The sequence below is a fragment of the Lemur catta genome, chromosome 1, assembly GCF_020740605.2.
Source record: "Lemur catta isolate mLemCat1 chromosome 1, mLemCat1.pri, whole genome shotgun sequence".
Lineage (NCBI taxonomy): Eukaryota > Metazoa > Chordata > Mammalia > Primates > Lemuridae > Lemur > Lemur catta.
Genome location: NC_059128.1, coordinates 83,517,698 through 83,530,724, shown reverse-complemented (window position 1 = coordinate 83,530,724; position 13,027 = coordinate 83,517,698). Strand labels below are relative to the sequence as shown.

Here is a 13,027-nt window from a genome sequence, read left to right as displayed (position 1 = left end):
GTGCGTGTGGCCTTCTTGAGATCTGCTCTGCCTGTCCCATCTGTTCCTCCCGTGTGGCCACAAAGCACTGGACAAAAGTGCTAGGGATTCTCAAGGACCTCAATTCTCAAAGGAATATTGGCTTTTCGTAGCAAAGTTTGGTGTGCACGGCATTTTACGACTTTCTGATTCTTCTGCACTTCTCTACTATTTTACTCAATAGGAGCCATCCCATCCCTGTGCCCGGCACTGAGCTGGGTGCTATGGGAGACATTGTCTCTGTCCTCTGGCAACCTGAATCTCCTTGGGGAGAGAAGAATAATATGCATACATACTGCAGAGGGAAGTTTCATTTCAAATGTCAGCTAATTGGTGACCCTGTGGAGTATTTCATCAAATCTGAGACAGCATTGATAGTAAGATGCCATTTTATGTGCTCTTAAGAAAGAGAAAAAAAATACACTGTCAAACTGTAAAATGTTGCTTTCTTATTACTTAGAATTTTTATTTATACTTATGGAAAGAGCTTTTAAGACTATAGTGTTGTGGGTTTTTTCCCAACATATATTGCTGCCATTCATTCATAAAGTGAAAAATAACAGCAAAATAAATTGGCCATGGTTTTCCTAAGCTCCTTCACGTTCAGAGTACTATGCATCCATAGCATCTTGAACTTGGAGTTACTGATGTGCATGTTTCCCACACAGCACCATTCTCTGCCATCAAGAGCACTCATGAGGCAACATTTCTTACAAAAATTCTTTTTGACTTTCTCCTAAATCTCTGACACCTGTTGTGTAAATTGATGTGCACACAGGTAATGGCAACTACAGCTACCTGGCAAAAGTGACTGTAATATTCACCCCAATTTCCAATATCTCAAGAGTGAAAAAAGACATCTTAGAGTTAATGATATATACATTCCAAGACTCAGTCAAAATGAGTACGATGATCAACTATCCGTGTCTGCCCTGGGAGTGGGGTTGACATTGGAGCTACATTCTTATCATTAAACAATAACTTGCTTCCATATAATGTGTGACAGCAGTTGTAGGGAGTTTTTTGTAGCTAGTAGAGTCAGGAAGACTTTATGTATGAAGTAAGTCTGAAAAGGTAAGATTTGGCCCAGACAAGAGGAGACGACCTCCAGCAGAAGGAATTGCACAAGCACAGTTTCGAAGGTTCGAAAGGGTGACAGGTGTGTCATGTGGAGAGGAAAGTGAGATAACCAGGCGGCGGTGGGGTTGTGTGAGAGAGTGGCGGGGATATAAACACATGAGTTTTTGCTCTAAGAACATGAGTTCAAGTTAGTATGTTTTACTTGTGGAAATGTAATAAACAGTTCTCATACCTCTATAACTTCTATTTCTTTTCTTGCCACAGGTCCCGACGTTTTTAGTTCAAAGAGTCTTGCCCTTCAAGCCCAGAAGAAGATTCTGAGCAAGATAGCCAGCAAGACCGTGGCCAACATGTTGATTGACGACACCAGCAGCGAGATCTTTGATGAGCTCTACAAAGTCACCAAAGAGCACACCCACAACAAGAAGGAAGCCCACAAGATTATGAAGGACTTAATCAAGGTGGCAATCAAAATTGGGATCCTCTACCGGAATAACCAGTTCAGCCAGGAGGAGCTTGTTATCGTGGAGAAGTTCCGGAAGAAGCTGAACCAGACGGCCATGACCATTGTCAGCTTCTATGAGGTGGAATACACCTTCGATAGGAACGTGCTCTCCAAGCTCCTGCATGAGTGCAAAGACCTGGTGCATGAACTGGTGCAGCGACACCTGACGCCCAGGACCCACGGGCGCATCAACCACGTCTTCAACCACTTTGCCGACCTGGAGTTCCTCTCCACCCTCTATAGTCTGGATGGAGAGTGTCGGCCCAACCTCAAGAGGATTTGTGAAGGAATCAATAAATTGCTAGATGAGAAAGTCCTTTGAATGCCTTCCCTTCTCCTGAACTTTGCTGCTTTAACATTACAGCACCCAACCACGGTCCAGGTGAGAATCAAGTAGCTAAGCAGAAACCATTGTCAAAGATGTCCATGTTCTTTCCATTCGTCCCTCTGATGCTGATGCTGAACTTAGCTCAGGTGTGTTTATCTTCTGAGTTCTCTGATGAAATCTGTACTTAAAATCACCTGTGTTTGCAAGCCCAACAGGACATTTCATCTATTCTAAGCAGAAAGGCTGCTTGGCTCATCACAGTGAGCTCAGTTCATCTTGCAGAGTGGAACAAGCCCTGGACCAGGAGCCGGAGGATATGGATTCAGTTCCCAGCTCCACCAGTTATGACTCTGTCCTCTGTATCCTGGAACCATGATGCCTGCCTGCCTACCTCACAGGGCTGTTGTGAGGATTGAATGAGATGAAGTATGCTGATGTTTTTGAAAACTCTAATGTAAGGTCTTCATATTTTCTCTTCTGGGTGTGAGAGATATAAACCTGGATCTAGACGATTAAGCAGCATAGAAGAAAAGAATAGAATCTAATGGGCTGGGTCTGCAATCTGTCTCTAAATGTGCTGCTTCAAACAAAATGAAATCCAAAGGTGTGAAAAGTATAGCTGCAAATTGGAAAAATGTTTTTCAAGAGTTGTGTTTTTGAGTTCTTAGATGTGCAGGTTTATGATCCTGCAGAGGGAAACCTTCCACAGGCTGTGGGAAGAGTTTCCCACCCATAACGCAGAAACAGAGAAGCACTGTGCTCCCTCTGCAGGACCAGCCTTCCCTTATCCTTGGGGCACCGTCCATGGGGCATGGGAACGCTTTAGTCTGGCAAGCACATGAGTGGGGCAGAATGAACCCCTGTCTGTCTTTCTTGGCCTTTCACAGCCATTTTCTGCTGTTTTCTCTGGTTCATTAATAAATTAAAAGTAGCCTTCAAATAAGAGGTCTTGGAGTTGTGATTTAAAATAAAATTCCTTGGAGTTAGATACAGTATTAAGAATAATAAGATAGAAAAGAAGAAGAAAGATGAAGAATGGGAAGTCTACACTTAGTCCCCAAGGGGAAGTAGCTTCAGGGGAGCACAAGAGGTGGGTCTGTGAGCTGGTCTGTGGGGCACTAGCCCACAGAACAGACCACCTCCCCCAAAGGTCTCATAGCCTCGCCCTCACACTGCAGCTTCTCAGGTCTTTTCATCATAGTCTTAACCAACGTCAGGACAATGTACTTACTTCCTTACAACATTGTGCCACATTAAGAGACTTGCTCCTCCTGCCTCACCTCCCATCCTCCTGTGCTTTTCATGCATCTGATCATAATGTAAAAATAACACACGAGCTCAGCCTCATGGTTCATCCCACCCCATGGGCTGTCTCCAGCAGGAGCATCAAGAGATGCTTTGAAGGAGGGTATGAAATGAAGTCCACTGAGCCTACACTGGCCATTCAGCCTCTACTGGCTCCCAAGTCAACATCATTGCAAACCATCTAGCCACAACACCCAGAATTAGTTTATAGGATGGATATCCAGTATGGAATATGGGAGAGTCAAGTCAGCCCCTGTTCGCCATACTGGACAAACATGGCCTAGCCCCTCTTCTTAGACCCAAGGGCTCAACAAGGATGCCCTGTGCACATCTGGGCTGGAGTGGTCACTGGTCATTTGGCAGTGCTGCTAGCAGCTGCAGGCAGCAGGCTCCTCTTCCCACCTGCCTGCTAGGTGTCAGTCCAGCAGTAGCTGGATTTTTACATGCTGAGTCCTCAAGACCTGCTTTGGTGTACTCATCTAACTAAAGACTTCTTTCTAGCTCAAGAGATGGTTCTAGAAATAAGTTTGTTTTTCATTAAGTGGACCATTACAGAGAACTCAGACCTAAGAGGAATGGGTGGACCTGTCCCCTGTCCATGTGAGATACTGTGGGGAAGGGGGGAGGATCTGCAGCCATAGAAGGTTGTGGCTTCTCCCTGCTCCACAGGCCACAGCACAAACAGTGGTGGTGGGAAGAAGGCTGACTCGGGTTCTGACAGCCCACAGGTCTCTAAGGAAACTGGTCCCTCCTGCTTTGGTCAGGGAAAGATCAGCACTTCCACCAGCAGGTGCAACGGCAGAGTGTAGACCCAAACATTTTCAGCTGCCTCAGGCTCCCCGGCTGCAGGAACTGGTGGGCTCTGTACCAGGGTACCAAGTATCAACAGCAGCCAGGGGATCAGGGCTGCCTTTGCATAAGCAACTCATCTAAAATACAGAGCCAAAACCAATCCCAAGTGTACATTTTAAACGTACTATTGGCATCTAAACTCCAGTGATTCTTGAGTTCCATCAAGCAGCTAAAAGACCTACAAATTTCAAATACTTTATTTAACAGTCTAGGGACAAAAGAAAGAATCTCATTACACAGTCATATTGGTTTATCCTGAGGACTCTAACCACATCTGGTGGCTCCGAAGATCTTTTCTGGCTGAAAAACTGTGTGACAGAGGCTAGCAGATGCTTTTGAAAGCAGAACTCTGTACACATGCGTTCGCGCTCAGAGCTCTGTACAAAATTTTCAGTAAAGAAAGCCCACAAAAGCAAAGGTAGAATATCTACATTTAGGTGTCCCCAATAAAAAAAAACAGATCATTTTGCAGAAATAATGGGAAAGGAAACTGATTCCAAAAGGAGCAATGGTACAAAATCACTCCATTGATCAAGCCCCACACAGACTTCAGAGAAGAATGCCTGGCTCAGCTGATCAAGTGGAGATGTGACTCATTCTTTAAGGGTTGGAAGTGGCAGAAGCAGCTTGTATCAGTCATCTGGAAGCATCACCAGGTCTTCGACCCTCCCTGAACACTTAGCTCTGTCCCCACAGGAGGACACCAGGGGCTTGTGCTGAAATTCCCAGCCCACCCTTTGGTACGCGTCCTTCCCCATGTCTCTGAACCCTGCAGGAACACATTCCCTGCCAGCTGCCGCCTGCCATGTGTCGCATCACTCTTCCTCCCTGTTTGCATCTGTGAGTCTTAACACCCTCTGTAACTCCAGGTCTCTGCTCAGTGACAAATCAAAATGAAAAGACTTCTCCATCTGTGCTTCTTCTCCGAACTCCATCTCCCCATCTGTACATTTTCAGAAACAAATCAGTGCATTCATTGGCTGCTCCAATGAACTTCTTGCATCCATTTATATAAAAAAAGAAAGGAGCTCAAATCGGGCCTATGTGCCCTCTGCCTCAATGTCTTTGGGGCTGTTTTGTTTTGTTTTGTTTTGTTTTTAATAATTCAACATGGTCCCAGAGATCAAGAGCAAAACCAATCAGTGAAAATTCTAGATTAGACAACTTTGGCTGTGAAAACATCACATGAGCAGGAGCTGTCCAACAATGGACTAGGATATTGACAATAGAGTCATGAATCAGGTGGGCCTGCTACGTGAGCCACAGCCCAAGCTGGGCCCAGCCTCGTGCTCTTTCCTTGGGTGGAGGTCTTGCTTCTTAGGGGGGAAAGACTCTTCTACACTATTCCTCAACATAGCATCTGTGCATCCGTGAAAGTCCTGAGAACAGGGGAAGGGACGGAGGTGGAGTCCATGAGTTTCAAAAGAAGTTTTTAATTTTTTGTTTCATTCTGAAAACTTTTTTTTTAAAGCTAAAATTAACCTAAGTACTTCTGAATCACGTGGAGATGAACTTACAGCCATGTGATGCCGTCTGGTTTCAGAGTCTGAGTTTCTCTTTGTTTTTACAATGTTGTTTGTGCTGATGGAGCACCTCAAGTCAAAGAAAAGAATTTAACTTCATGCGTTTTTCAGACTAGGTCTAGCTTCTCCTAGCGGCCTGCAGGCATAACTTGGGGGTCTGTGAGTGCTCAATTTTGAGAGACATTGCTACATATATCAAAGTGGAGGCTTGCAGAGAATGAATGAGTGTCACCTTGCTTTCAACAGTGACTCATTTGTGGGGGCTTAAAGGCTGAGAGGCGAGCCAGTCGGGGGGTGGAGTCATCTAGGTCTGCACTATCTGTGCAGGTCCTGCCTGCCCTTTGAAAATAGGCCAAGAAAAGCTACCGCATCTAAATCAAATCAAAGAATTGACTAATGCATCCTGGCAATCCTAATACTAAATCTCAAAGGCATTTCCTCCCAAGGAAGGGAATAGAGGAGACACTTGTGAAGAAAAGATGTCACCTGCACATGCTCACACTCTCTCCGAGGTCCAGCCTCATCTGCTGGTATGCAGACGCAAGGCCTAGGGTTCAGGAGATTTTGTGTGGTTCCAAAATCCCAGGAGCTTGTTCCTAAACAATGAGGCACATGGCACTCAGATACTGGTGGCATCAAATTCCTCCCAGTCCCAGAAATAAGAGAGGTCGGCCAGAGCAGACACTCACACCAGCCCCCAGCAGCACCTCAGCACTGCTACTAACTTGCCTTTTCCTTACTTGTCCTTCCTGCGCCGGGGCAGGTCTCTACAGAGAGGGGTCCTGGCAGCCCACCCAGGCAGCCAGAGTCCGGGCAGCCAGCCCTCCAGGCCTTGATACAGCTCCTCTTAGCTGACTACTAAGGCCATTTTGGACCAGTTCCTAGGACAAGGGAGTATGGGGTTTGGCTCTGGGCTCAAGGAGCAGCTGGGTAGGAGCCAGAGCTTGGCACGGAGTGAGTGCTGGAGGCTAGTGGGGAAGCAGCAATTAGGTTACGGTAGGGAGAGAAGCGCTTTTTCAGGCTCTATCACTTGTGAAGGAAGAATTTGTGGGCTGGTCCCCAAGGAGTGATTTGGGTTCCATCTGCTTCTCAGAGTAGCTGGCTTCCGGCTGGCTGAGAGGGTCATATTTCCTCTGGTGATGGGATGGGGCTGCCCCTACTTTGTATTTCAGAAACAATTACAACTTGGTTTTAGAAATAGGTTGCTTGGTTTGGCTTTGGGGAGACAGGTATTTGGGGGTTTGTTCCTTTTTTCAGCTTTCATGGACAGCAGGAAGTATGGAACATGGACCCCGCCATGAGGCTTAGTCTTAGCTTGCCCACTACCTCGTGATTTCCCTACCCTTCACCACTCTGGGCCTCGGTCTCCTCAACTGTAAAAAGCAGAGTGTTGCACAAGGTCCTTCTGAATCGTTACAGCTCCATAGTTCCATGTCCTGAGCATCATAGAAGAGACGCTCTGGGCATTTCTGCACTATAGTTTTCTTAGAAGGAAAACCTATTCATTATTTAAATGAAGCAATAGCTTCCAATTGACAAATAACTCCTCAATGATTTTCTTCAAGACTTTTGAATTAAGATCTAATTTCATGGATTTCAGAGGTGAAAAGCTTTAAGTCAGAAGATGCAAGGTAAAACCGAGACTCCACGAAGACCAGAGGACTGCACAATTTGGGCCTGGGTAGTCAGCCTAAAAGTTAGCCAGCTTAGCAGGGGCTGCTGGGATTCAGTGTTAGGCCCAACCCTCAACTGAGACATACTTTTCAAATTGCAATTGTGTCAGACTCCAGTAATATATCTCTGGAAAGATAATAAGGTAATAAGCAAAGTCATGAATAAGTCATTATTGATTTGAGTCAAATATCATAGGATACTGTCTGAAGTATTTTAGAACATATTAATAAAGCCATTCCCCAACAAATGAAACATTTTATGGACTTCTCAGACCTTTTTTTTTTAACAGCTTTATTGAGATATAATTCACATACACACAGTTCACCCATTTAAAGCACACAATTCAGTGGTTTTTAATATACAGTCATGCACCACATGTGACGTCTCAGTCAACAACTGACCACATATATGACAGTGGCCCCATAAGGTTATAATGGAGCTGAAAAATTCCTGTCATCTGGTGATGTCTTGATGATCCTGACCCTGTATAAGCCTAGGCTAAAGTGTGTGTTTGTTAGTTTTAAACAAAAAGTTTAAAAAGAAAAAAAAATAAAAAGCTAGGTGTAGTGACTCACGCCTATAATCCCAGCACTTTGGGAGGCCAAGGCAGGAGGATTGCTTGAGGCCAGGAGTTCAAAACCAGCCTTGAGCAACATAACAAGGACCCCATCGCTACAAAACTAAAAATTAGCCGTGTGTGGCAGCACATACCTGTGGAGGCTGAGGCAGGAGGATCACTTGGGCCCAGGAGTTTGAGGTTGCTGTGGCTATGATCATGCCACTGCATCCTGGGCAAAGAGCAAGACCTTGTCTCAAAAATAAATAAATAGTAAAAAAGAAATTAAAAAATTTTTAAAATAGAAAAAAAGCTTATGGAATAAGGATATAAAGAAAGATACTATTTTTGTGCAGCTATAAAATATGTTTGTGTTTTAAGCTAAGTGTTATTACAAGAGTCAAAAAAGTTTTAAAATATTTAAAAGTTTATAAAGTTTCAGTAACCTAAGCCTAATTTATTATTGAAGAAATAAAAATATTTTGTACAAATTTACTGTAGCCTTACTGTACAGTGTTTATAAAGTCTACAGTGGCGTACAGTAATGTCCTGGGCCTTCACATCCACTCACCACTCACTCACTGACTCACCCAGGGCAACTTCCAGTCCTGCAAGCCCCAAGTGCCCTATATAGATGTATCATTTTTTATCTTTTATACTGCATTTTTACTGTACCTTTCCTATGTTTAGACACACAAGTACTTAACTGTTGTGTTACAATTGCCCACAGTATTCAGTACAGTAACCTGCTGTACAGGTTTGTAGCCTAGGAGCAATAGGCTATTCCATACAGCCTAGGTGTATAGTAGGTTATACCATCTAGGTTTGTGTAAGTACACTCTATGATGTTTGCACAGTGACAAAAGCACCTGACAACACATTTCTCAGAACATATCCCCATCATTAAGTGGTGCATGGCTGTATTCACCCATATGTGCAACCATAACCACAATCAATTTTTAAACATTTTCATCACCTCAAAAAGAAACGCAGTATCTTATCAATCGCCTCCCTATCCCCGTCAGACCTTATTAGCAATATAAACATTGATCTTTCCCCCAAAAATATCACAAGAATTTCTCAATATTGGAATTGTTCTACGGTCTTAGATTCAGAGCAAGCAAATTCCATTTATATGAGTGACTAAAGCTCATAGTGCTGAACTGCATTCTAAGTTGAGCCTCAAGTGCCACGTATCTTCCCCACCTCAACATTCCCTTGAGGAGAAGCCTCATCAGCCTCTTAACAGGGGCAGCCTCTGCAGGGAAGCAGATTCTGTAAAGTGTAAGGACATCCAGGCTGCCCACGGTTGGCCACTCCCTCCTCATCCTGCAGCCCCAGTGCTGGATGCAGAGTCAATGGTCGTGTGCTGGGGATGCCATAGAAGGAATGTAGGCATCACACAGGGCAGAGGACCTCAAAATGTGGACCATCGAACCACTGCATCAGAATTCTGAGGGTTGGAGGATGGTTCTAGTAAAAATGCAGAATTTCAGGTCTTGCTCCCAAACTACCTAAACCAAATCTCTGGATTTGGGGCTTGGGAATCTGTGTAGTTAAGCTCCCTGGTGATTTTTAGACACAGTAGAGTTTGCTGACCCAGTATAGAGGGCTCAACTTGAAATTCTCTGCATCTCAAAATCTGTGGTTTTTGGAGAATGTAATTCCCTCCTGAATTGTTTTTATCTCCTGCCCTTTCCAGCTTTGAAACCGACTCCATCCCCTTCTTCCTTTTTGTCCACGAGGCACCCCCCCTGCTCATATTTCCATCACCCTGGGGCTGTCAGCAGGCCCTGTCCTCAGGACAGCTGCCTTCATGAAGTGGACACCTCTGGGAGCCACGGGAACGATGGGAAAAGTGGCATGAGGTAGCCTGTATTGTCCTGGCAATGCTGTGAGTTTCATGTTTGCTGCATTTATTCTATTTCTCATCTCTCAATTAACCACCTTCTAAAGTAACTGCTTGAAATTTTCTTCTAAGGTCAATGACCCAGGATGCTGATTTGGAGATATAATTTCCAAGACTCTATTTGGTCCAGTTTCCCCAGGAAGAATAAACAGAATCTTCACCCTTAGGGGTACATGTCACCTTCTGCTAAGCCCCTCTTTGGCCTTTTCTTTCTAAGATCTCTTCTCCAGTAACGTAGGATGATCCGGAAACCCCAATGGGGGCAGGACTATCCCTGGAACCTGGAGCTAAAAGAGGGTAGAAAGAGCCTCGTAGGTGATATGCCTTCCTTTCAGCTACTGGAGAAACAGAATCTAAAAAAACTTAACCCAGGCTCAGACCAGCCAGCCCTGGGACTCCCAGATGGGAGGGAGGAGCCAGGAGCACACAGACATGGGGGCAGGCCCCCAGGCACTTGTACATTTGGTTCCACACAGTTGCAAGTTGATCAGGGATACCCAACCCCTTGAGTATTCCCTAATCAAGCTCTTTTTGAGCAAAGGGAAGAAGGCTTCATCTCAGAAAAGAGCTTTACAGCCAATGAAGCAAAAATAAAAAACAAAAAATGAGGGAGCTTCAACGATGATGTGGGGGTGTTTGCTCATAAGCATCCCCAAAGGGCCAGGTCCCTCTCACTGCAGGTCCCCTAGCACAGTGCAGGACTGCAGGTGCTGGCGTACAAGGCTGTTCCTGAACGGGGCTGGGTAAGGCCCTACAAAAGTCAGGGCTTGCCCCAGACCTCATGCCTCTAATCTGACAATAGGCAGCTCGTTTCTGGAGAGACCAACCAGCTGCTAGTTCAGGTTATCAGGCCACACCCTGGTCATTCCCCAAACTCAAGTGCCCAGAATTGGGCAGGGCACTTCTCTCCATTCTATATGGATGGAGGCTCTTTCTTTCATCATTTATTTGGGAGAGGGAGGGAATTGAAAGTGTTTCCCTCCTGCTGCTCAACACAATAACAGGCACCTTCACTCCTGGGTCTCCTGCCTAGTCACCCCTTGCCCTATCAGGGCTTTGCTGCTCCACTCGCTCTTGGAATTTAAGATTACTCAAGAAGAGGTCACGAAATCGGCTCAGCTAAGGGCATCAGTCACATGCCAGGACTCAGCAGTCCGGGAGAATCAGAGACCCACTTCTTTCAATATCTCTAACTCTTCACCTTTTGGCAATCATATATCCTTTCACACTTTTGCTTAATTTTCTACCACTGTAATCAAAATCCCAAGAAAAGGAGAGGGATCCTCATGCTGTTTGTGTGTGCACACACGTAGGGTTGCACAAGCATCTTTTTTTCTAACTCCCAAAAACCATAGCAAAATATATTTTTTTCCTTTTTCAAAGTTAAATCCAGCTGATAAATTTCCCAAAGCTTCTTCTGAGTGAACTGCAAACAACAGGATTATCTGTAAAATTCCTGGCTAAACTTAACATCTCCAAGAACTTGAATGTGGAGAACCCGCCCATTAGCACGCATGCTTGATACCTCCGAACCTGGACCAGGTCCTCCAACCATCACTGAGAAAAAGAGGTGATATTTCACCTCTCACCTTGCCCCTGGCTGCCTCTCACTCACCCTCTGAGTCACGGTGGTCTCATTTGTGGACTAATCAATGCCAGGCTGGTGTATTAGGACAGATACTGCAGCTGTTGGGAGAGATACTCCTTCACCCAGGAGAGAACTGCAGCTTGACCAGGCTGCTGAACTCAGCCTTTGTAGGGCTCACATTCCCCTTGGCTCTCCACCCCCACCTTGTAACCGCTCAGGGAGAAAAGGCCCACAGGGGTGTGGGTGACCCTCACAGTCGTGGCTGGCCAATTCCTCACTTGCCTGTGAGTTCCCAGAGGAAATGCAAACAAATCAGACCACACTTGGCTGCTGGCCAATGAATCTTTGAACTTCTTCAATAAAAAGTCTTTAAAACTTTGGTTCTGACCCAAATCTTTTGCTCCAACATAAAAACTGCGGGGCCTCAAGTCTCTCTGTTTAGAGAAACAGTGTGTCTGTGGCATTTGAATAAGGGTGTCTATCTCAGAAATGGTTACTTGAATCCCACCATGTTCTATAGGCTCACTATACCTCACCTTCACCCTGCAAACCTTCCTGAATATCTAGCATGTGTACCTATACCACTTGTAGCAGTTGTTGGTTGTATTTACTTGTGTTTCTAACTCCATCTTCTTTTTTCATAAGCCCCTAATTGTGCCTTGTAAAAGGGCTCAGAGGTTGCTGAGTTTCCACTGAAACCAGGACAAGAGAGAAAAAAACTCTCCAGCAGGAGGCATTTAAAAAGGAATTGGTCACGAGTATTCACTATCCAATGTGGTCCATCAGAGAAAGGAACGCTTATACACTGTTGATGGGACTGCAAATTAGTATGACCTCTATGGAAAACAGTATGGAGATTCCTCTAAGAAATAAATGCAGACTTACAATTCGATTCAGCAATCCCACTACTGGGTATCTACCCAAAGGAGAATAAGTCATTTTATCAAAAAGACACCTGCACTTGAATGTTTATCACAACACAATTCACAAATGCAAAGATGTGGAATCAACCAAAGTGCCCATCAATGCATGAGTGGATAAAGAAAATATGATACACATACACACATACACACACACACACACGCGCACACACACACGCACACACACACACACCATGGAGTACTACTCAGCCATAAAAAGGAAAGAAATAATGTCTTTGCAGCAACTTGGGTGGAATTGGAGACCATTATCCTAACTGAAGTATCTAAGGAATGGAAAAATAAACACATATACTCTCTAATAATTGGAAGCCAAATTATGGGCCCACATGAGCACAAAGAAATGTAAAGGACATTGGAAACCAAGAAGGGGGAGGGTGGGGGGGAGTGAGGGATAAAAACTTACCTATTAGGTACAATTAACACTAACTATTCCCATGATGGGCACACTAAAAGCCCTGACCTAAGCATTATACAAGATATCCATGTAACAAAAACATTTGTACCCCCTAAATATTTTGAAATTTTAAAAATTCATAAAAAAATAATAAAATGTTTAAGGAACTGGTAAAATATAAAGTGTATTTGTTACACTTGCTTTTTCTCATTCCCTCTTTGTTGCTGCTTACCTCCGAAGCAGATGACATGGCAGACACCTGCTCTCCAAAGCCACCGCGCCTACCTTTAGAAAAGTGGTCTCAGGAAGACGGAGAACCAGGTTTTCCAGACCTAGGCCTTTCCCCTCATCCCA

The 13,027-nt window shown here is 44.7% G+C and overlaps 1 protein-coding gene across 1 annotated transcript in view; it reads left to right on the top strand.

Moving 5' to 3' along the window:
* TNFAIP8L3 (TNF alpha induced protein 8 like 3) overlaps positions 1-2,876 on the top strand; it is a 36,904-nt gene extending 34,028 nt beyond the window's left edge. The window contains exon 2 of the mRNA XM_045555383.1: positions 1,363-2,876. Coding sequence (XP_045411339.1) covers positions 1,363-1,925 — 563 coding nt within the window. The 3' untranslated portion in view covers positions 1,926-2,876. The remainder of the gene's footprint in view (positions 1-1,362) is intronic.
* The last annotated feature ends 10,151 nt before the right edge of the window (positions 2,877-13,027 follow it).